Below are 22,660 nucleotides of genomic sequence, written 5' to 3'. Positions count from 1 at the left end.
ATACACAAATTTAGTTTTCTGGTATTAATAAATTTTATTGTAGCTAAACGTTAAGAAAAATCTTCTTTATTGTTTTGTTTTCTCTATTTCTTTCCCTTTTTGCCTCCCTTACCTTTCGGCGGAGGAGCAACGGGTTCCTCTACCACCTAAAAAATAATATATATACAAGATTAGCATATGCTGCTTATAAATTAGATTTCCAGCGCTTACCGGTGGCTTATTTGCTTCCTCCCGTTGGGCAAATATCTCCTGAACCTCAGCAATTTTTCGATGAAACATTGGTATCTGTTCTCGGTAGAATTTTAGATCGTCTACGGCCTTTGATAGCTTGTTGCGTGTTACTTTGATCTCGTTGTCGACTAGCTCCATACTTGTCTCATATGCCGATTCCGTTTCGCTAATACGCCGCTTATAATCCGATAGCTCCAAGTCGTAGGCCAGATAACAGAGCTCCCTAAAGTGGGTGAATTCCTTGGCACGATCCTTGTAAAAGTTAACCTCGTCCTCTATGGCCTGCAATGGAAGTTACTTATCAGATACTCGAAACTAATACGCAGCTCTACCTTAATGTCAAGTTCGTCACTCATGAGGGACTGTTCCATTGTTGTTTGGGCCCAATTGATGCGATATCGCGCCTCAATAGGCACCATAACTGAAATAATATTGAAAATTGATTACGTATATGTGGAAGAATGATCGGCTCATTGTGGAGTAACACAATCTTACAATCCATGTGGTTGATTCTTTTATTCAGTTCCTTGTGTCTGTAGCCGCCTGGATCGGCTGTACGCGGTGTTTTCTGCATTGCCTCAGCTAGCTGAGCTTGCCGATCCTCCTCCTCCTTCCGAGTGGTTGTCACCAGCTCCATAATATCCACCTGGGCATCTCTGTAGTACTCGGCTCATTAAGTTTTATATAACCAACTGTTTAGAGTGTGCGTTTACCTTATGAGATACAGCGAGTTATTGCAGATGTCACCCTTGATCCTGAAATCATCGTAGAGTGCATCGACAAGTCGTATGATTTCCTTTAGATCCACGCGAAATTTGAAGCAGTCCATTTGACCCTTCAACTCCAGCTCAACATTATCCAAGTAGTTCTCGTTGCGTCGATTAAAGCGCCTGAGGTAGTCCTCAATCGACCAGCTGAACATCCGAAGATTCCGATCCACATTCGTTTCGTGGCGCCACATATCCCGCACCACACTCATCCGATACCTGACGTCCGTCAGCAGACAGAGCACGGCAAAACAGCCAATCGCTTTGGCTATACTGCCATAACGTAGCCTCAACAACTTATTGATGTCCAGCACACTGAGTCGCTCCTCTATCAGTGGTTTGATCGGCTTTTTGATAGGGTAGGCCGTCACCCTAGCGTACTTATGATAGTCGCTCAATAGTTTCTCCTCCGCATTGAATGGAAATGAGCCGAACCCTAAGCGACTGTACTGCCTTTTAGGAATGAAAAAGTCGCCCTCCGACGGGATTCCCAATGATGGCAGCGGCACATCATAGGGCGCAAACAGTTTCTTAAGGAACGAATCTCGGCATTGATCGGGTGGAGCCTCTGGCAGTGGATATTCATCCTGGAGCTTTTTTAGCATTTCCAATCGCTTCTGCTCATATTCACGGATTAATTTCCTACGGTTCAACATTGTGCTTCCTTGTACTTGTACTAAAAGCGTAACAAATACGGATTTTTTTTTCTATTTTTCTTAAGTTGGAGTAGTTTGAAATGTATTTTGTGTTCCTGGGTGTATATAATGATGTTTTAAGAATAGTTGACTAAGTGTATATGAGCTTGGATCTAACTAAAGACGACTGGAAGCTTTCTTTGCAAGTTATAGAAAGATATAAATCACTTGCTGGCAGGGAGCTCCTAGGAGCTCGGAATATATCTGATCTAATTTAGAATTATGTAATATCAATCTATAATTTCTCAATATATATTTATTTATTCATACAGATAATTAGCTGTCCGTTGATCTTTTAATTTATCTGGCAGATATATAGAAATATATCTACCTCTTTATCCATCTATCTGGTGGAGATATGGAGATATCTACCTCAATATCTATATTTCTATATAGCTATCAATTTGTGCATCTATTTATATGGTTGAATGATTCATTATATCCAACTATTTACCTATCTACATATATATGCATCATACGTGTATACATACATATGTATATGAAAAATTTGCTTAGAGATAAACTATAAGAGCTGGAGTCTTGAAAATAGTTCATTGGATTATTTAAGATATTATAGATATAAATGAAACCAGATATCAAATGCTTTTTATTTTATTTATTTATTTATTTATTTTTTTTTGTATCAAATGGGAATCTGATAATTCGATCACTAAAACATTCTCCATCGCAGCGGGCCTTGCGTACAAGTTGCTTGGGTTTGGGTATTCCATGTTAGTTCGTTGACAAACGTACGATGTATAGACCGTGTTTAAAATCTAAAGTATTTGAAAAACAAACTCCATTTATGTGGTGCGGCAAGCAGGGCAGCGGTGCCGAATTGTTGGCACCCAAATCGATTGGCGACTGGTCTGTGGCGGATTGCGGGGATGCTGTCGATGATGACGATAATGGGCAGGTAACTTCAGTTAGAGTTCGAGTTTTAAGATGTTGGCTAGCCTAATTGCCGTTAGGCGCCCCACACAGCCATTGTTATTGTGGAGCCACGACAAATGCGCCTCTCAACGACTAGCACCACCAGCAGCTCTAACAGCATCAGTATGAGTAACGGTATTGGTCTCAGTCATAATAATAATAATAATGCTAGTGGTGGTGGTGGGGGTGTGGGTGGTGCTGTTAGTGGTGGTGCTAGTGGTGTCGGTGGTGCCGGCAGCAGCAGCAACACCAGCATCGGCGGGCACGCGCCCGAGTGGTTTATGCTCCCACAGGCAGTGGATGTGAACAACGATGTGATGCGTCTGGTTAGCAGCCTCTCGACGGTGGTCCAGATCCTGACACGAATGACTAATGCGGCTGCCCAAGAGCTGCGCCAGCATCCCGAGCGGGAGGAGGGCTTCCAGGGCCTTCGGCTGTTGCTCAACTATGCTGATCAGATGTACACTACGCTGTTGCAGGTAACAACTCTTTGAAGTATATGAACCTACATATATATAGGAATCCTATAAATCCTATAAAACCTGTGCAGCCCCAGCCTTTGCCGCCGGAACGACCCGCCACGCCAAATAGGAATGTTAGCGGGCAGTCGTATAATCTTTTCCATCATCTCTTCGAGCCCATGCTCGTCGCCCATCCGGAGAGGATGGAGGATATGTCACCGCGCCAATCGCAGCCAGTGGATCGATCACGTGCCTATCCTTATCGCGTTGTGGCCGTCGCGGCTAGTGCGACAGGTATTCCAGGTGGGACACCACCTGGACCGGAAGCTAGCGGACCAACTGCGCCAACATCGGCAATCGGCGCGAATGTGTATCAGATTAGAAATTGACATGGCTACAGCTTCACTGCAGCAATGCGGCTTAAATTGTTTGTGAATAAATTAATTGCACTGCAACTAACTGTTAGAGTTGACTCTAAATGTATTTACAACAACGTACAACCAACACCCTGTGCTTAATTCTACAAATATAGCGTGTGTGTCCTACTCCGATAGCATTTTGTTGCGCTCTCTCTATCCCACTCTCGCTCGTTCTCACTCAACAAAAGCTAACAGCACAATTGGAGAGACATGTAAATTACGACTTGTGCCCGTTGTCAGTTAATGTTAACAACATGCAACGGTAATTTAAGCACAGTTTCAGCAAAGGCAAACAAAGTGCACATAAGCATGTACTCACACATACACGCATATATACAGTCACTCACACTCAATTAAAACATCGCCGTACTCCCACGCGCGCTCTCAGCAAGCAAATACAAATAAACGTGCGCGCACTCCCTCTCTCTCCCACGGTCTCACACTCTTGCTCGCGCGCTGCGTTAGCTGTTCTCTGCTCATGTGCTGCTGTGACGTAGGCGCCCGCTTGAGTTGGCAACGTCTCCGCTCACTCGCACACAAACACACAAACGCACACGAAATAGCTTTAGCTTGCGCTCAGCTGGCAACAGGCCGAACATCGCATCGTCGCTTGCTGCTGCTGCGTGCGCGCCTGTTCACTCGTATCGCGTAGAGGGACCTGCCTCAATGCTGCGCGTCACATTTTTTTCGTGCTGTGTTTAGGCGTCCGACCTTTCGCAACATACACAAAAATCGACTGTATTTTTTGCTGTTAGTATTTGATTATTATTTTTATTTTTTTGCTTCTTCGGCGCTTGACAGTGGCCCATTTGAGACTGTAGGCGCCGCTTCGTCTTTCGGCGCCTGCGCAAGGCAAATTCGATTCGTTGGGCGCTGCTTTTGCAGCTTTGTAGCTTGCAGCGTGGCCACCATTTTTGATTTTGATTGCGCTGTAGCTGGTTATGAAGCACACAGAATGCGACTGCTGCTGGATGCTGTCGCACCTACGGTGGGATGCCCACCGTCCTTGTGAAGTGCCGTTAGTTAAGCAGCGGCGTGATCAAACAATTGGCATGGGTGGAGGACGCCAATGGGTGAAGGGGCTGTCATGTCACTTATTCGGCGAGCTTTTTGCCGTCGTCTACAACTGTAACTTTACGATGGCACGTATAACTGAACGCGTATGTATATGTGTGTGAGAGCGTGTGTCGGTATTTGTGTGCATTGCTCATCTTTTATGTCGACTGGCTTTTGCTATCTTTTGATTGCTGTGCACTTGTTCGCCAAACCGCAGAGAGCGCTGGCATTGCCATCGGCAGCGGGCGTAACGGTAAACGACAAACAGCGTCACCAGCGTCGTCGACGGCACGACGGTCGCATCTGATAGACAGCTGTCTCCCGGTTACGTCAGTCAAAATGACGCATCGTGTTTTGGTAACAGGAAAGCATAAAAGCCAGCAGACGCAAACGGAGCTGGAGCGAGAGTCGCTGCCGCAACAAAAGAAAATCACCACAAAACAAAAGAACAAAGCGCACACAGCGACAGCGACAGCGACAGCAGCAGCGAGCAGCAAGCAGCAAGCAACAAGCAGTGACGCGACGCAGCCAAACAAAAATTGTGCGCGAGACAACGTTTGGCGCCCACATTGAGCCACCCTCGCACTTTGGGGCCAAACTCTGGGAACTCTGGGAACTCTGGGCCAATAACCTTTGCGCAATTAGGCAAAGTGCAGTCGCGTCTGGAAACTCTCCAAAGCGCAGAGCGAACTTCTCAGTCTCCCGCTTTGCACAGTCTATATCTATGTGCGTAAAAATTTAATTGCAGCACAGAAAGACCAACTAGTTGAATGACTTTTAGATACCCACTATAAATGTGTGTTTGCTTAGGTATATATTTTCCCCCGCCTAAAAGTATAATTGAACAAATTTTATTTTATTTCATTTAAAATAAGAAATTATTCTCGAATGACCTGATTTGGGTCCTATTTTGTTAAAATTATAAATATGTACATATGTATGTATTTAAAAAAAAGCCAGTATTATGCTACCTTTAGTTGTTGAAACTAATTTATTCAATATATATGTATATACATATTTATTATTATTTTCTTTTATAATTCAAATAAGAATATATTCATCAAAAATGTATTTTCGAATTTTAATAATTTATCTTATCATATTAAATAAGTTTTACGCTTTCTTCATCAACATGAGATAAATTCTAAATTTATTTTTATTGGGTTGAATTGACTACCCTATTCCATGTAAGCTGTGCAGGGTATAGGTACATGCACTTGGGCAGAGCCCTGCAGAAACGCCGAAGAAACACTGCAAAAACGACGACAACCACCGACGCCAACGCCAACGCTGGCAGCGGCGAAGGCAGGGAAAAAGTCAGCGGCAACGCCAACGCCAACGCCAACGCCATCTGCTTTCACACAGAGCGATGGGTTTGGAGAGTGCGGCGCGCGTGTTGGAGAGCAGCTATGCAGCTCTGTGCGCCTGCTTCGATGCGGACAAAATTTGAGCAGATCCGCTCACAAAATAAGCTATGTGCATGCGGTGCTGGTGGTTGTGGTGGTGGCATGTATGAGTAGGTTCCACAACCTGGCGTTCCAATAGCGACGCGACGCGATGCGATTCGAGTCGACTCCACTAAAAGCTGGGGATAGTGGTCCCATTCCAATTGGAAATTGGCTAGCATGCGAGCCCCACAAGTGACATGGGAAAAATCCCCAACTGGTATTTTGAGCAGGCGCGCAGCTCGTTCCAGCAGCTGGCCAGCTAAAGAGTTCGCTCAATCTCACACAGAGCGAAAGAGACAGAAAGCTGTCTGCCCATACCGATAAGAAAAGCAAAAGAGCAACAAACAAAAGTGAAAGACTGGAGAAGGGCTGGAGTGAATTGAAGTGCCACAGAGCCGATCGCGGATATGATAGTAAGAACTTCAATTGCTATAACGATTCACTACAAATATAGAGAGAGACCGATAATAATTTGATTTTGTTTGTTCTTTTGCATGACAAATATTCAATTAGATACAAATAATAATAAAATCAAAATAGTAAGCTAACAAATACAATTGAATGTAAAAAGATTATAAATGTATCATATATATGGAATATATGTTTAATTTATACTTTAATTTATGCTTTTATTATTTTTACAATGATTTCTACAATAAACAACATAGGTATGTTTCATTTATATAAAACTATATAGCAGAACCGCCTAACTTCATTCCACCAAGCATTAGTGTTATAATAAAATAATAATGATGCGACAGAGGTTTGAGTCGCCTGTTGATATGCGTCTTTGTCTGGTAAAGACTAACATTTCTTAGCCTCTCTGGGTGATTTCGCAATGCCAATCGAGCCGTTTCTTATGGAATGTTTCAATGTTACGAAATTAATTATTTTATTTTTTTTTTTTTGCAAATAAAAAATCAATTGAAAATGAAACAATTGGTAAAAGTATAAAATTGATAGTTTTATATGAAGTTTCTTATTTGTTATCAGATTTAAGTGAATCAAAGCTCCTATTTTTTAATGATAAGCAGTAATGACACTCTTATTTAAAATTCTATCTCACTTAAATCATTCGGGACTTACTTTTATAGTTCCTTCATCTATAAGCCGTTTATTCGAGCTCGAAATAATTTCCTTCACCTGTGACGAATTCCTGTTGCTCGGCATTTCAAATTGTCCGATTTTCTGCTCTCCGATCTCTCTCCGTCTCCCCCCTCCATCAATCTCCCTCTCTCCCTCCCTCCCTCTCTCACACCCTTTCTAAAGAGCACATACACACACACACACACACACAGATATATCCAAAGGCGGTTTTCAGGGGGCTGCGCTGCTCTCCAAAGGCTTCCGCTACTTAAGTCGGTGTGGACAAGCGGATCAGCTTAGTTGCTTTTTGGACCTCGTTCTGAGCAGTATGTCCTCGATATTTATAGTTCTACCCTTGCTGGCGCTTCTTGTTGCTCTGTTGCTAACACCATGTGATGCTTGCTTTCGTGGAGGCCTGGATAGGAGCAGCTGCAGCGGGCCATTCAAAGTATTGATCACGAGCCCGGAGGTGCCCGACGCGGCCATTGACCTATTGGAGGAGGAATATGACTTGGTGCGTGTGGCTGTGCCGCCCACACTTGCTGATATCATGGTGAAGATCCGCGGAGTCCATGGCGTCCTGTGGGCCGTAAATCAGACCCTCAATGCCCCGGTTCTCGATGCAGCAGGACCCCAGCTAAAGGCCATCTCAACCATGACCCCTGGCACCGAATTTGTTGATCTAAAAGAGGTGATGCGCCGCAAAATACCGCTGGGCCACGCGGGCAATGTAAGGAACAAAGCTGTGGCCGAACTGGCGGTGGGACTGCTCATCGCAGCAGGTCGTCGGTTTTTCGAGGGCCGCAAGCTGGTCGACACGTGAGTGGCACTTGGGATAAGCTATTGAATAATGTATATGAATCTTGAGTAATATATATATATATATATGTATGGCTTGGCTTAGCGGTAAGTGGGACAGTAATAGTGTGAACCTATTGCTGGGCCAGGATGTGCACGATTCGGTGGTTGGTTTCTACGGCTTTGGCGGCATCGGCCAGGAAATTGCCAAGCGTCTGTCTGGCTTCCACATCGGTCAGGTGTTCTACACCTCACTAAGTCGTGTTCATAAGGATATCGAGCAAGTGTACAATGCCAAGAAAGTGGGATTCAATGAGCTGCTGGGTAAGAGCGATTTCGTGGTCATCACCGAACCACTCAAAGCTGGCGAAAAGAACGTCTTTAATGCCGACGCCTTCAACAAGATGAAGAATACGGGTGTACTAATCAACGTGGCAAACGGCAGTAAGTAACTCTTTCGTTTTGTTTACCTTTTTATTTTTTTTATTTTATTTTTATTTTTTATTAAAAGTCTTTCTTTCATCCCTTTTTGATTTCTTGTGTTTTTAGAGCTTGTTAATCAGATTGATTTGTACAAAGCGCTCAGTACGAATCGCATCTTTGCCGCTGGCCTCGATGTTTTCGATCCTGAACCACTGCCAATCGCTAGTGATCTGCTAAAACTCAACAATACCAGTAAGTCAATTTATCCCTAATATATATATCATATGTATAGTTAGCTCAAGGCCTTCTTCTTTAAGTACATGCATTTTAAGTTATGGTTTTATGCAACTTGAGGTCAACCATTTCACTTTTATTTTAGTTCTTCTGCCCCACATTGGATCTGCCTCCTATCGCACGAGTAAGGACATGGCCACTATAGCCGCTCGTAATATTATGAGCGGATTGGCGGGTGAGCCCATGCCCTCGCCGGCTTACTAGGAAACCTACGGGAATACTATGGGAGAATTTTGGAAAGCTTATGGTAAACCTAGAAAGCCTGCAAAAAGTAGTGCTTGGCAAATTAATTGCAAGAAATTGTGTGAATAAATATGAATAAAAGTAATAAAAAAAAAATAATAATAAGAGCTCTAAAACTGTAGAAAGTTTTCTTATTTATACACGCCCACCAATGGGCGTAGATATATACGCCACATCGGGTTGCCAACCCGAGTATGTGTTTCAAATTTCAACAGTTTCCTAGGATATACATATATATATATATATATATATATATATATGTACATATGTATATAGAAAATATTCCATCTATACGTCTGTTCGTACGGACGCTTGGCTTAAATTAAATTTATTTTGCCGTGGCGTATTAGATGTGCTATTAGTGATCCACCACAAACATAGGGAGAGACCAATAATAATTTGATTTCGTTCGTTTTTTTGATCTTTACAATGTTAATTAAACATGACAAATATCTAGAACGATATGAAAATATGAAAAATAATAAATAAAGTGTGGCTCGGCATATCAAATTATCTGATTTCTGCTCTCCGATCTCTTTACCTCTTCTTCCTCTATCAATATCTCTAATTCGCTCTCTCCCTACCTCCCTCTATCACAACCTTTCTAAAGAGCACACACACACACACACACACACACACACAGATATATCCAAAGGCGGCTTTCAGGGGGCTGCTCTCCAAGAGGCTTTCGCTACTTAAGTCGGTGTGGATAAGCGGATCAGTTTAGTTGTTTGCTGGACTTCGTTCTGAGCAGTATGTCTTCGATATTTATAGTTCTACCCTTGCTGGCGCTTGTTGTTGCATTGTTGCTAACACCCTGTGATGCTTGCTTTCGACGCAGCGGTAACAATAAGTGTGGCAAGCCATTCAAAGTTGTGATCACGGGCACAGAGGCGTCCCAACGGGTCATTGATCTGTTAGAGGACGATATTGAGCTGGTGCACGCGGAGCCCACACTTACCGATATCATGGCAAAGATCCCCGGAGCCGATGGCATTGTGTGGGCCGTTAAAAAGGCTATCAATGCCACGGTCCTCGATGCAGCAGGACCCCAGCTGAGGACCATCTCAACCATGACCGACGGCATCGACTACGTCGATCTAAACGAGGTGAAACGCCGCAATGTTTCGCTAGGTCAGGTGACCACTTTAGTGAACAAAGCTGTGGCCGATCTGGTGGTGGGTCTGCTTATTTCAGCAGGCCGTCGCTTCAACGAGGGTCGGAAGAAGATCGAAACGTGAGTGGGACTTGGGATATGCTATTGAATATTGAGTATATGAATTATCCTTGGCTTGGCTTAGGGGTAAGTGGGAGAATAATCTTCCGAATTGGATGGTGGGCCGGGATTTGCGCGACTCGGTGGTTGGTTTCTACGGTTTTGGTGGCATCGGCCAGGCCATTGCCAAGCGTCTGTCTGGCTTCGATATCGATCAGGTGCTCTACACCGCACAGCGTCGCATCAAGAGGGAGACCGAAAAGGAGCTCAATGCCAAGAAAGTGGACTTCGACGAGCTGCTGGCTAAGAGCGATTTCGTGGTCAGTACCGAATCACTCACACCTGCCACAAAGGGCGTTTTCAATGCCACCTCGTTCAACAAGATGAAGTATACGGCTGTGCTGATCAACATTGGAGATGACAGTAAGTGGATTATCTATTTCGTTTTAAGTTATTTATTTATCTATTTATTTAGTTATTTATTTATTTCATTTACATTTAACACCCTGAACCCATTTAAATTGGAAACTCAGGGTATAATTTGCGTAACAGACCCCATTAAGTACATATGTATAGTCTTGATTAGGGTAACGAGCCATCAATCTCAGAAACGTTTGGAGCTAGAGAGTTAATTGATAATGTATGGTTGGTTCCTGTATAGCACGTGCACAGCCAGTTTATTTGTAAATATCGATAACATTTCTTTTTTTAATGCTATCGGCTAAGAACCTTCTAAAACATATATTACAAAATTATATCTCAAGCATTTTGCGCTCTATTCTCCAAATGTTGCTTTCCGATTCATGTACATTTTTTACAATTTCGATATACTTACATTTTGGATACCAGCTCCAACTTCATCCTCTTCCTTGTAAATCTGTTAATCAAGGTGTCTCGACTGAAGCTTTCTTAGTTTTTATTAAAATAATTTAATTATTGTGGTTAATGTGATATTTCAATATTCTCCTTTCATTAACTCTTGTTAATTCAGAGGTTGTCAATCAGCTGGATCTGATAGTTGCGCTCCTATCGAATCGCATCTTTGCGGTTGGCCTCGATATAATCAATCCCAAACCACTGACCATTAAAAATATTCCACTCCACAAGGCCAGTAAGTGCATTTATCCCTACGAGTATTAGCACGATCAAAATAAACTACATATTTATCTGTTCTGCTTCTCCTATCTACTGCTTCACTTCTATTTTAGTTCTTCTGCCCCATATTGCACCCGCCTCCTATGGCACGCGTTATGAAATGGCCACCGTAGCCGCTGAAAATTTGCGGCGTGGCTTGGAGCGTAAGCCCCTGCTATCGCCGGCATACTAGGAATCCTATGGAAAAACCTGTGGAAAATCTATAGTGTCTACAATGAATAGTGCTATGCAAATTAATTGCAAACAAGTGTGTGCATAATTATGAATTAAAGAAATTTATAAAAAAAAGTAAGAGCTGTTTTCCATTTAAGATCTCCTGACCCTAATAACTAATATTTTTACAATTGCTCGTCTCTTTCAGCATTTCAGACTTTTTCGAAATATCCTAAGCAAGGTTATGTCAAAATATAGGAAAATTGTTTACTTAGAAATCTAGACATAAATGTTTTCCTCACGTAAACAACTGGAAAGTTTTAAATATATTTATAATAGTGGAGCTTAGCGGTTCGCGGCTACGCGGCTCGACTTCACTTAAATCTGGGGATAGTTGTGCCATTCCAATTGGAAATTGGCTAGCATGCGAGCGTCACAAGTGACATGGGAATATATCCCCAACTGGTATTTTGAGCAGGCGCGCAGCTCGTTTCAGCAGCTGGCCAGCTAAAGAGTTCGCTCAATCTCACACAGAGCGAAAGAGACAGAAAGCTGCCTGCCTATGCCGATAAGAAGCGAGCAAAGAAAACTAGATAAGCAAAAGAGCAACAAATTGCATTGCATTGGTAGAGCGAGATAAACAAAAGTAAAAAAGAGTGAAGTAGGGCTGGAAATAAAGTCAAATGTGCTAGACCCCATCGCTGAAAAGATAATCAGAGCTTCGATTGCTATAAACGCATTCAATACACGTTAATCATAAACAATTTTTATTTCACAATTGCTCATCGAAAAAAAAACGTTTATCAGCAATTAATAACTTGGTGCTGAGTATTGCCAAAGTTAGTAACTGTATAAAAAGGTAGCCTTTGATTATGTTTCCAATCAGTCGACCGGCAAACGTGCAGCTGTTAAGTTTCCCCGTTGCCAGCTGAGTAACAGTGGGTAAGTGGAATGAGAGAGCGACCGAGAGAGAGAGAGAGAGTGATTGAAGCACTTAAGAGCTTTCAGCAAGTTTTGCCGTAAGCTCTGTTGATATTTCAGTTGGAAATAAGGCAAGCAGCAGTTCAGTTAATTTTTTTCTTATATGATTATTTTGCTGAGTGACGTATTATTTGTGGGCAAATTGAGCTCTTAGTGATCCAACGCAGAGACAAAGTTTTTGGTTTTTGGTTTTATTTGTTATTTTGTCATTTACAATGCTAATTGAGCTCTTTTTCTGCTATACAAGTTGTGAAATATTCAGAAAGATAAAAATATTAAAAAATTAAATATATAACCAGATAATAAACATTTTTTTTGTCAGTATAAAAATTATTTTAAAAAATATATTAAAAATATGTCAATATAAATAAAGCTATTTAATTTAACAATTGAAGATAAGTTCAAAGAAATAATACAGTTTTATTAATTAAATCGGATTAAAAATAACTCGTAGTAAATACATTAATTTTGTTTGTAAAAAAAAAATTTGCATATTATAATATAAAATAAATATATAAATTATTATAAATTAAAATTTTAGGTTTTTAGCATATATAAGCAATATGCGAAGAATCTATAAATAATTAGTTGATATTTCTACTTTATTTTTATTTTAGTTTTTTAAATATAAAATCAATTTTAAAAAAAGCATATTCCCAAAAAATAAGAAACTATAAAATTGTTAGTAATATTAAAGTGCTTATTTATTTGTAGTCTGTTTCGTTATACAATTTGAGGCAATCAAAGCTCCTTTTCTTATTGATAAGCATCACACAATTTATCAGCTCTATAATTCTCTCTTACTTAGTAAATCATTTGGCATTTACCTTGACTATATGTCGTGATTTCAGTTAAAAATTAATTCCTGTACCCGTAATCAATTCCTGTTGCAGTCTCTACTCTCCAATCTCTCTCTCTCACCCCCTCTCTATTTCCTGTAAACCGGTATTTGATATAGGCGCTAAAGAGCACAGTCATTCCCACACACACACACACACTCTCACCGATTCAGATCGAATCAGAGCTCACTTAGCATGCTAAACAGGTTCATAAGTTTATCGGCTCTCATTGTCAAAGGCAGCTGCGGCTTTCAGGGGCCTGGGCTGCTCTCCAAGAGGCAGTCGCTACTTAAGTCGGGGTGGGTAAGCGGCTCAGCTCAGTTACTTGCCGAACCTAGCTTTGAGCAGTATGCGTCCGATATTTAAAGTTCTGCCCCTGCTGGCACTTGTTGCTGCTCTGTTGCTAACACCCAGTGATGCTTCCCTTTTGCGCAGAGCCAAGAATAAGACAATGTCTGCCAAGCCATTCAAAGTGTTGATCACGCACCCGGAGGTGCCCCAATCGGGCATTGACCTGCTCAATGAGAACTGTGAGCTGGTGCGTGTGGAGAGTCTGCCGCCCAAGCGGTCCGAGTTGTTGCAGAAGATCCGCGGAGTCGATGGCATTCTGTGGGGTGGACACGAGGCTCTCAATGCCGAGGTCTTGGATGCAGCGGGACCCCAGCTGAAGTCCATCTCAACCATGTCCGCTGGCATCGACTACGTCGATCTGGACGAGGTTAAGCGCCGCAAAATACCGCTGGGTCACACACCCACTGTGCTGGACAACGCTGTGGCCGATCTGGCTGTGGGTCTGCTTATTGCAGCCGGTCGTCGCTTCCACGAGGGTCGCAAGAAGATCGAAACGTGAGTGGGACTTTCGATATGTTCTTGAATATTGTTAATATGAATTATCCTTGGCTTGGCTTAGGGGTAACTGGGAGAACTATCATTTGAACTGGATGCTGGGCCAGGATGTGCGCGACTCGGTGGTTGGTTTCTACGGCTTTGGTGGCATCGGCCAGGCCATTGCCAAGCGTCTGTCTGGCTTCGATATCGATCAGGTGCTCTACACCACACGGCGTCGCATCGACAGGGAGACCGAAAAGGAGCTCAATGCCAAGAAAGTGGAATTCAATGAGCTGCTGACTAAGAGTGATTTCGTGGTCATCGCCGCACCACTCACAGCTGCCACACAGGGCGTCTTCAATGCCACCGCCTTCAACAAGATGAAGAATACGGCTGTGCTGATCAACATTGCACGTGGCAGTAAGTGAAAGCTTTTATATTATGTTTTGTTTAATTAATTATTTTTTCATTTATTTTAAATTATTCCCTTTCATCAGAGATTGTTAATCAGAATGATCTGTACGATGCGCTCAGGTCGAACCGCATCTTTGCCGCTGGCCTCGATGTTGTCGATCCCGAACCACTGCCGCCCAATAGCAAGTTGCTAACACTCGACAATATCAGTAAGTGAATTTATCTCTATATATATATATATGCTTTTTCAGTTAGCTAACTTATCTCTTACTCAACTCTTATCTACACTCGCTTTCTGTTTTTATTTTGTAGAGAGTTGTGTTGTTGTTTTAGTTTGTAAATTGATGGCCAAGGTTCTTTTTAGGTCATCTATAAACAATTTTGGGTTATCATCATACAAGTTTGCTGTTTATTTTGTCACTTAGAGCGCACCAAACTTTATGTTTTCTATAGGTAGTAGTGAATGGTAAAGGACGCTTTTTTTTGTGTATAACATATGTAAATTCAAGTTAATGTTAGGCAGTATATCTTGTTAGCTTATCTCTTAGGCAAGATATAGTCCAAAATTGTTGAAATGAAAAGGTCAGGAAATTTTGTTTATACTGAGGGTAACATTGCCTTCAATATACCTATATATTATAGTTCACATGGTTGATTAAATTAAACAGCACCTGTTACGTTTAGCTTGCACTTAATTGCAGCGAGGTTCCACTGTGATTCATAGCAAATCGAGTCGTTTTTGAGCTTTTGTTACCGCATACCTTGTTTGACTTCTAGTTCCAGAAAAAAAAGAACTCGCTGCTGGCCTCAGTTGGGTTTCTTCTGTATAGTAGATTTAAGTACATGTCTCTTTATGCAACTCAAGGTCAACCGCTTCACTTCTATTTCAGTTATTCTGCCCCACATTGGATCTGCCACCAATCGCACCCGCTCCGACATGGCCACCATAGCCGCTCACAATGTGCTGCGCGGCTTGGTGGGTGAGCGCATGCTCTCGCCGGCTTACTAAGCTCTGGGAAAACTATAAAAGAATTATGGAAAAACTATGGGAAGCTTTGAAGGTCTACGACGAGCTGTGCTATGCAAATTAATTGCAGACAATTGTGTGAACTCAACAAATTAAAAAGTAAACAGAAATTCTTAACTATTATTGCATTATCAATCTTGTCTTACTATAGATATATAAAATTACCTTATCTCGGTCATCGATCTTTCGATCTTAATCCATCAATCAATCAATCAGACTTAAAATTCTTGTTCATCCGGCTGACCAAAAACCAAGTTAGCTTATTGGGCTATTATCTACAATAGTATGTCCCTAGCTGTAAATACAAATAAAGACAGTTAACATAAAAAAAATGTAGGTCAAATCAAGGTTATTATTTGACAAGCTCATATTTTTGTTGAAAACTCGTGTCTAATTATACTAGATAGCTCACTAAGCTCTATACATATGTTCGTATATATGTTTACTTATACATATATCATTTTTAATATAAATATTGAAAGAATGAAAAGTGTAAAGACTTGAGTCATGGAGATGTGTAACAAAATATATAATATTTTGTTTATGAAATTAGCCTCGAAACTGAACAGGAAGACCTATTTAAATCATTCATATGTATATGTATGCGTATATATTATGTATATATGTATAAATACATATATACATACATATGTATATGCAGTATCCAATAGTAGATTTCTCTTGTCAAGGTTTTCATTTGAGCAGTCTGTCAATAAAACCTACATACATACGTATGTATATGTTATTTCTCATTAAATCCAGGAAGCTAATTAGCAGCGATAGCAAGAGTAGGAGTAAGGGTAGTAGAGTAGTAAAGAGAAGAACGAAACAGTAAACAGACTGAATAAGGCACAGAGAGGAAGCGGGAGAGCAACAGCAATAGAGGAAGGTGCACGAGAGCTTGAAAACTTTGTATGAAGTTAGTTTTGCCTGAATTCTGAGTGTTTATTTTACAAAGAGCAGAAACGCCAAACAGTGAGGGAGAAGAGAGTGGATAGAAGCTAGTGAAAGCTTGAGAGAAAAAGCTCAATCATTGTTTACGCTTCGGCACGCTTTAGTTTTTCTCTAAATACCGAGTGGCTCAGTTCACAATGAGCGTTTCGCGAGCGTTCAAAGTACTCGTCTCGCATCCACAGGTGCCGGTGGCGGCGCTGCAGTTGCTCCGCTCTCGCGGCGCCGAGACTATCATCTGCCAGAGTGTGCCGCCCAGCCGCGACGAGATACTGGAGAAGGTGGGCGGTGTCGATGCCATATTCTGGGCACACTATCAGCCGCTGAATGCGGCCATTCTCGATGCAGCCGGGCCGCAGCTGCGTGCCGTCAGCACCATGTCCTCGGGCATTGACTTTGCGGATGTGGAGGAATTCAAGCGTCGCCAGATTCCATTGGGCCATACGCCGGGCGTGGTAAAGAATTCGGTGGCAGATCTGGCCATTGGCCTCATGATTGCAGCTGGTCGACATTTTCATGCGGGTCGCAGAGACATTGAGACGTAAGTAGCAGCTGAGCGTGAAAGCTTTGTGCAAAGAGCTTTTGTGCTTTTTGCGGTCTGCCAACTTAACATAAACTTTTGAATAGAGATCGAGGGTAAACGTTATTATTATTAGATGTAAACAGACATACATAGGTGATATTAAATTGGTCTTAATACTTTATTTTATTTCTTTTTAATTTTAATTAATTTTAATTTTTTTTTTTTTTATTAAAATATTCTTTTTTTTAATCTATATTTTCATATTTATTTATTTTATTATTTATTAATTATTTCTTATAAATTATATTTCAATTTGAATTCAATCTCTTACAGCTCTCAGTGGCTAACGGAACAAATTGATTGGCGTATGGGCGTGGAGATTCGGGACTCAGTTGTTGGTTTCTTTGGCTTTGGTGGCATTAGCCAGGCTATAGCCAAGCGCTTGCAGTGCTGGGACGTGGCCAAGATAATCTATACGACACGGAATCGCAAAGAAAACGATATAGACTACAAGGCAGAGCACGTGCCCTTCGAACGTCTGTTGCAGGAAAGCGATTTTCTGGTGGTTGCTGCACCACTCACCAACGAAACGCGTGAGAGGTTCAATGCCAAGGCCTTTGCTTAAATGAAATGCAGCGCAGTGTTTGTCAATGTGGCCAGAGGAGGTGAGTATTAAATATATATAAATGATATAATATATATCTCTAATATAACATATATTTATATGATATATATTTTATTGCAGGTCTGGTTAATCAGGTTGATTTGCATAAGGCCTTGAGCAGTGGACAAATCTTTGCTGCGGGTCTAGATGTAACCACTCCAGAGCCCTTGCCTGCAGATAGTCTCATTCTTAAGCTGCCCAATTGTGGTGAGTTTTACTTCAAATTTATTTAAATAAAATCTATTCTAAGCCAATTTATCTTGCAGTGGTTCTGCCCCATCTGGGCACCCAGACCATGAAGACAACCATTGAAATGAGTCTCCTGGCAGCGAATAATATTATAAATGCTATCGAGGATAAGCCCATGGTTAGACCAGCTTATTGAACTGAGCCGAATCGGGATATTAAAATTATGTAAGTGCAAGTGTTAAAATTGAAACACAATTTGGGAATATTTGTAATTGTTAAATGTAAGAAATTCTGGAATCTGCGATTCCACTAAAACTAAAACGTAGATAGTCCAAAGACTTAAAATAAATAAAAGAAAAGTAGTAGACTTTGATAAAATCTTAAATCTTTCGCAAATAGCTGACATTAAAAGTCACTCTTTGCAACTTTTAAGAACTTTCAACAAGATGGCAAATATACCAAAGTCTTACCAATTTTAATTGATCTCTTGCGTTACTTTCTTATTAAATTTGATGACAATTTATTGTCCTTCAGCAATTCATTCTACAACAAATTATTATTATTTATTTTATTTATTTATTTATTTTTTTTTTTTTTTGAGTTGATCATTTTTATTCACTAACATTACCGTCTTTGATTTGACTGAGATACAGTGCATCCCACTCATCGCGCTGCAAGGCTTTCAGGTAGCACTGTCGCTCCCGCAGCACGCGCTGCACGAGCTCCAAGTCGGGCTGCTCCGCCTGATGTTTCAGTGCTATTTCGAGTGCCCGCTTCCAGCTGTGCATGCGCAGGGCCAGTGCTACGGCCTGCTCATATTTGCGATTGTGCAGCAGTATGGTCTCCGCCTCGAGCAAGCGGCCCAGCATCAGCGAGTTCTCGGCCATCTGCTCGGCGCTCGATGGTGACAACGTCTTTAGGTACTGCAGATAGCTCACTTTGTCGATCTGCAGGGCAGCCGAGTAGGCCTCCTCGCTGAGCTGCAGCTGATGCTTGCGCGTGGCGACGGCGGCCAACGTGGCCCACAGACTCGTGTGCTGCGCCAGCCGACAGATTCTTAGTGCCTGCTGCCACTGACCCTCCTGCAGAGTGCGATGCAGCACCTCGCAGTAGATGTTCACGTTGACCGGCAGCAGAGCGCCAGCGCAGCGAAAGGTAATCACGGCATCCTCAAAGCTATCGATGGCTACGTGTTTGCCAAACTCACTGAAAAGGAGGGCAGAATCAAAGGGGGTTTTAATCAATGGGATGTTAACAATGGAGCAATTCAAGAGTGCAGTGAAAGTTTAGATCGGAGTACTTTGCGAAGAAAAAGTTCTGAATTTAAAATATGCAAAGCTCAGTCTTGAAGATACCTTAGGGCTTAGGCCAAGCTTATGGGATATGGGAATCTTTTTTAGTAAACCTCAGCTATCTTTGATTTCAAGACCAAAATCAAGTAACTCGAGTCTTTCGAAAACAGTTACATTAAATAGTATTTTGAAACGTTAGCATAATACAAATTTTAAATTGTGATTCCCAAACTAGGAGAACTTCTTGGCCAAGCTATAAGCGACCAATAGAAACATTTTAACAGTAAGTCTTTCCCGAAACTTGAAGAACATTAACTGCCCATTAGAACCTACAGATGGCATTCAGAATACCAACTGATATGATTGGCAAGTTGACTGGCAGGAGAATACTCTCATGCTTGAGCGTAGCGGCTTTGGTGTTTAGGGTATTGAACGTACGCTGTGTCCAGTGTGATGGTGGTCAGGGCGATGATGGTGGGATCGGCAGAGCCCTCGCCAGGACAGTACCATATGCTGTAGCAGGAGTCGTGCACACCTACTAAGATGTTCGTCTCGCTGGCCCATCTGATGGCTGTCAGCTGAGTGCCGATTTTGTGGATCTCGTCAGAGTCATTGGCCGCGCGATCTGTCGAGGAGTTGCCGCTAATGTTTCGTGTCTCGCTGATGTACAGCTCTCGATTGGTATCAATGAAGGCGATGAACTGATCGTCCGGACTGCCGGCGCGACAGGCAGCGATCTCGGCCAGCTGCTGCTTGGCTCTCAGGGACTGCGGCTCGTATTGCCGTGAGGCGCCCGGAATCAGATCGAAGAGATGCAGCAGTGAGGTCTCCGAGTTGTCTCGTATGGCCAGCACATCGAGTCCCAGGGAAATGGAGCGCCTGTTGAGCAGCGGGAGCTGCGCCTGCGAGCCCGGATAGCGGGGATTGAGATGCAGACGACCTGTGTAGGTGTACACCCAAATGGAGGCGGCATCCAGCACCATGAAGTACCTGAAAGGGGCGAGGCAAGTTCAGAGAATGGCAATTGCATTTTAACTTTGGCCACTCACTTCTTGCCCACCTCAATGACGCGCACATCGTTGCGGCCATCGATGATGATCGGGGTGTTGATGTACTTCTCGTTATAGATGTGCAGCTGATGGGTGGTGGCTACCACCAGATGTCCATAGCCGAGGGCAAAGTTGATGACCCGCTGCGGAAACTCCAGCACATCCTTGCTGCCATTGGCGATGTCCTGGAGTGCAATGCACTTGCGACCCGTGCTCGTTGCCTTCAGGTTGCGCGAGATGAGCTGCTGGTCCACAGCGTAGCCGACAATCAGCTGCCCCGTGGCACTGCCGCAGGCCACCTGAGTGCCATCCGCCGACCAGGACAAGGTGTAGAAGGAGCCCACACACGGCGCCGTGAAGCGTGCACTGCTATAGGACCACTGCAAGGCAAAGATGGTTCAGATTCAGGCGCGTTGCAAGGCTGCGTTGGCCGTGGCACTTACGCCCGTGCTGTGGCACAGCTTAAGCATGTTGAAGGTGCCCACCAGCAGGTACTCCTTCTCCGGATTGAAGGCCACGCTCGTTATGGCATACTCCTCGGCCGCACTCGTATATAGGCTGGCACCCTGGGCATCCCAGATCTTGAAACGGAAATCCTCACCGCCAGAGGCTATAATGTTCGACTGCCCTGACCAGCTCAGAGACAGCACTAGACCGTCATGGGCTCGCCACTGAAATGGATAATCAAATTAACGGATTCGGTTACCTCTGAATGTGTTTTAGAGAACTGACGTAACTGTATAAATATTTAGTTGTTCACTGTATTTGGATTTAGTGCAAATTTTAACTGTGGAAACCGATGTGTATTATCACTCTGATCAGCTTCATGATAAACAAGTATATTTCTATATTAAAACAATCTAGGTTACTTTTGAGCTGTATGGAAGAATCTGATAAATAAACGACCTTATTCTTAGCCTAATATCGACAAATATGTAAGCCATGTTGATTTAGAATTGTTGTGTTGACCCTCGTTATATACAAATTCTCAGACAAGAATTCTCGATCATTTCGAATAATCAGTGTTCCATTTCCCATATGAGAAGTATAAATATAACTGAAAACCTTTATATCACTCTACTCTCATACTAATCACTCTACTCTCAGATGGCTCATATACATGTATATATATGTAATAAATTTACCCTCCACAACTCACCCTTATCAGTTTGCTATTGGCTGCTAGCGGCTTGATGGAGATGTGGCCACCCTGGCTAAACACAATGGCCGTCGAGGTGGGCGCCCAGCGGGCGCAGCGGATGGGCTCGTCGCTCTGTATGACCGTGGAGCGCAGCATGCCAGATCGCGACCAGATCTTGATGACGCCATCCTCTGCGGCGGTCAACAGGCCAGCGCCATCGGGACTCCAGCGACCCGAGCTAATTGCCGCCGTGTGGGCGGAAATGCTGCGCTCGACCCGCGCACTCTTGTTCAATATGACGAAGCGTCCGTCGGTGCTGCAAATGAGCAGCGTATCGCTGCCCTTGCCACCGCCACTGCTGCGGCCACCCAACAGCAGCCAGTGCATATCCGTGGGTATAAAGTCATCCGGCAGCTTGGCCACCTCCACAGTATCGCGACTCACATCGTTCCACTTGTAGATCTGGTGATCATCGCTGTTGGGATTTAATGTGTATAACCCTTAGATGCTTACCAAACATTTACAAGATAGTCTGCATGTATTTTCTCTGCTACCTGACAAAATAGATCTCCTCATTACTGCTCCAGTCCACACAGCTCAGCGGATAGCTATTTAATGGTTTAATCCGCTCTTGTGGATTTTCCGATACTTTAGCTGAATTTCTTTTACAAATGCGGGTTTTGAGTTTCATTTTTTTTTTTGTTTCGGCTTTTTCTGTAGAAATTATTTATTTTGTTTTGCTTGTGCTTGTTGCCATGGTAATTTTTTTACCGGTTGCTATTGGGGTTCAAACTCTAAGGTTTGTCAGGGCTGCAAATGATAGGCATTTGAAGGTTTGTGTACTGACTAAACAAGTGGTTTGGATATTGACTTTTGGTTATAAGACTTTGAAGGTATAATCTAAACTGCATAGAGGTAGGTGTTTTTGGCAGTATCAAGTCAATATTTATGTACAATTCTTCCTCCTTTTTTATGAAGAACATTAACTTAGTTTGAGTAATTTTATCGGTAAACATTTTTTTTCCACTATGAACATAGAGTGTACCAAGTTCCTTGTCTATATCCTCATGTACATAGTTTCCGCTAAGATTACTAAATTTTGAGCTGAAAATTTCGTTATTTTCCGTATTTGAAGTATTTCATTGTAAGACAGTGAAATAATTCAGTTATAGGCTTATGCATTGTAGATTGCAATAAACTAACCTCGAATCATAAGGAAAAAGCCTCAAGTTCCAGTTGTATCCATAGGTATAACAGCTTGGATATACGTATATGTATATATTAACTCATCTAGTTAAAAATGAAAATGAAATTTCTGATGCTCGTTTCTGATCTACTTTATGGACATACTTAATGTTGAATATTAAGGACCGAGTATAGACAT

General features: G+C 42.4%; 7 protein-coding genes across 9 annotated transcripts; 5 read left to right on the top strand and 2 right to left on the bottom strand.

Moving 5' to 3' along the window:
* Nucleotides 1-14: 14 nt before the first annotated feature.
* LOC6577357 lies at nucleotides 15-1,803 on the bottom strand. Its single transcript, XM_002003288.4, has 5 exons — nucleotides 945-1,803; nucleotides 727-887; nucleotides 564-652; nucleotides 211-513; nucleotides 15-146 (listed from the first exon to the last, which is right to left on the bottom strand). Exons 1-5 carry the CDS (start codon nucleotides 1,652-1,654, stop codon nucleotides 84-86), a joined length of 1,326 nt encoding a protein of 441 aa, XP_002003324.2. The 5' UTR covers nucleotides 1,655-1,803; the 3' UTR covers nucleotides 15-83.
* A 586-nt stretch (nucleotides 1,804-2,389) lies between these two features.
* LOC6577356 lies at nucleotides 2,390-3,546 on the top strand. 2 transcript variants are annotated; one of them, XM_015165635.3, is made up of 3 exons: nucleotides 2,390-2,609; nucleotides 2,678-3,105; nucleotides 3,177-3,546. In XM_015165635.3, the coding sequence occupies exons 2-3, from the start codon at nucleotides 2,704-2,706 to the stop codon at nucleotides 3,474-3,476; spliced, it is 702 nt and encodes a 233-aa protein (XP_015021121.1). In that variant the 5' UTR covers nucleotides 2,390-2,609; nucleotides 2,678-2,703; the 3' UTR covers nucleotides 3,477-3,546. The 2 variants fall into 2 exon arrangements, with proteins under 2 accessions (XP_015021121.1, XP_002003323.2); XM_002003287.4 differs by having other exon boundaries at nucleotides 2,394-2,609; nucleotides 2,665-3,105.
* Nucleotides 3,547-7,378: 3,832 nt separating this feature from the next.
* Nucleotides 7,379-8,961, top strand: LOC6577355 (glyoxylate reductase/hydroxypyruvate reductase). Its single transcript, XM_002003286.4, has 4 exons — nucleotides 7,379-7,915; nucleotides 8,001-8,338; nucleotides 8,444-8,569; nucleotides 8,697-8,961. The coding sequence occupies exons 1-4, from the start codon at nucleotides 7,425-7,427 to the stop codon at nucleotides 8,813-8,815; spliced, it is 1,074 nt and encodes a 357-aa protein (XP_002003322.1). The 5' UTR covers nucleotides 7,379-7,424; the 3' UTR covers nucleotides 8,816-8,961.
* A 608-nt stretch (nucleotides 8,962-9,569) lies between these two features.
* Nucleotides 9,570-11,660, top strand: LOC6577354 (glyoxylate reductase/hydroxypyruvate reductase). The gene is made up of 5 exons (XM_002003285.4): nucleotides 9,570-10,091; nucleotides 10,156-10,493; nucleotides 11,062-11,181; nucleotides 11,279-11,513; nucleotides 11,587-11,660. The coding sequence occupies exons 1-4, from the start codon at nucleotides 9,610-9,612 to the stop codon at nucleotides 11,395-11,397; spliced, it is 1,059 nt and encodes a 352-aa protein (XP_002003321.1). The 5' UTR covers nucleotides 9,570-9,609; the 3' UTR covers nucleotides 11,398-11,513; nucleotides 11,587-11,660.
* A 560-nt stretch (nucleotides 11,661-12,220) lies between these two features.
* On the top strand, nucleotides 12,221-15,584 carry LOC6577353 (glyoxylate reductase/hydroxypyruvate reductase). Of its 2 annotated transcripts, XM_015165634.3 has the most exons (5): nucleotides 12,221-12,320; nucleotides 13,634-14,044; nucleotides 14,109-14,446; nucleotides 14,524-14,649; nucleotides 15,331-15,584. In XM_015165634.3, exons 2-5 carry the CDS (start codon nucleotides 13,650-13,652, stop codon nucleotides 15,447-15,449), a joined length of 978 nt encoding a protein of 325 aa, XP_015021120.1. In that variant the 5' UTR covers nucleotides 12,221-12,320; nucleotides 13,634-13,649; the 3' UTR covers nucleotides 15,450-15,584. The 2 variants fall into 2 exon arrangements, with proteins under 2 accessions (XP_015021120.1, XP_043864486.1); XM_044008551.1 differs by lacking the exon at nucleotides 12,221-12,320 and having other exon boundaries at nucleotides 13,514-14,044.
* A 943-nt stretch (nucleotides 15,585-16,527) lies between these two features.
* Nucleotides 16,528-18,161, top strand: LOC26528535 (glyoxylate reductase/hydroxypyruvate reductase). Its single transcript, XM_032728414.2, is given in 4 exon segments — nucleotides 16,528-16,959; nucleotides 17,275-17,606; nucleotides 17,687-17,812; nucleotides 17,872-18,161. Coding segments are annotated over 4 exon segments (978 nt in total). The 5' UTR covers nucleotides 16,528-16,558; the 3' UTR covers nucleotides 17,991-18,161.
* A 227-nt stretch (nucleotides 18,162-18,388) lies between these two features.
* On the bottom strand, nucleotides 18,389-22,150 carry LOC6577352 (intraflagellar transport protein 80 homolog). Its single transcript, XM_002003283.3, has 6 exons — nucleotides 21,831-22,150; nucleotides 21,295-21,751; nucleotides 20,579-20,806; nucleotides 20,136-20,515; nucleotides 19,525-20,076; nucleotides 18,389-19,000 (listed from the first exon to the last, which is right to left on the bottom strand). The coding sequence occupies exons 1-6, from the start codon at nucleotides 21,965-21,967 to the stop codon at nucleotides 18,406-18,408; spliced, it is 2,349 nt and encodes a 782-aa protein (XP_002003319.1). The 5' UTR covers nucleotides 21,968-22,150; the 3' UTR covers nucleotides 18,389-18,405.
* Between the last annotated feature and the right edge of the window lie 510 nt (nucleotides 22,151-22,660).

Source organism: Drosophila mojavensis, unplaced genomic scaffold (genome assembly GCF_018153725.1).
Source record: "Drosophila mojavensis isolate 15081-1352.22 unplaced genomic scaffold, ASM1815372v1 contig_36, whole genome shotgun sequence".
Classification (NCBI taxonomy): Eukaryota; Metazoa; Arthropoda; class Insecta; order Diptera; family Drosophilidae; genus Drosophila; species Drosophila mojavensis.
The sequence above is the reverse complement of the archived record's forward strand: the minus strand, read 5'-3'. Positions and strand labels throughout refer to the sequence as shown.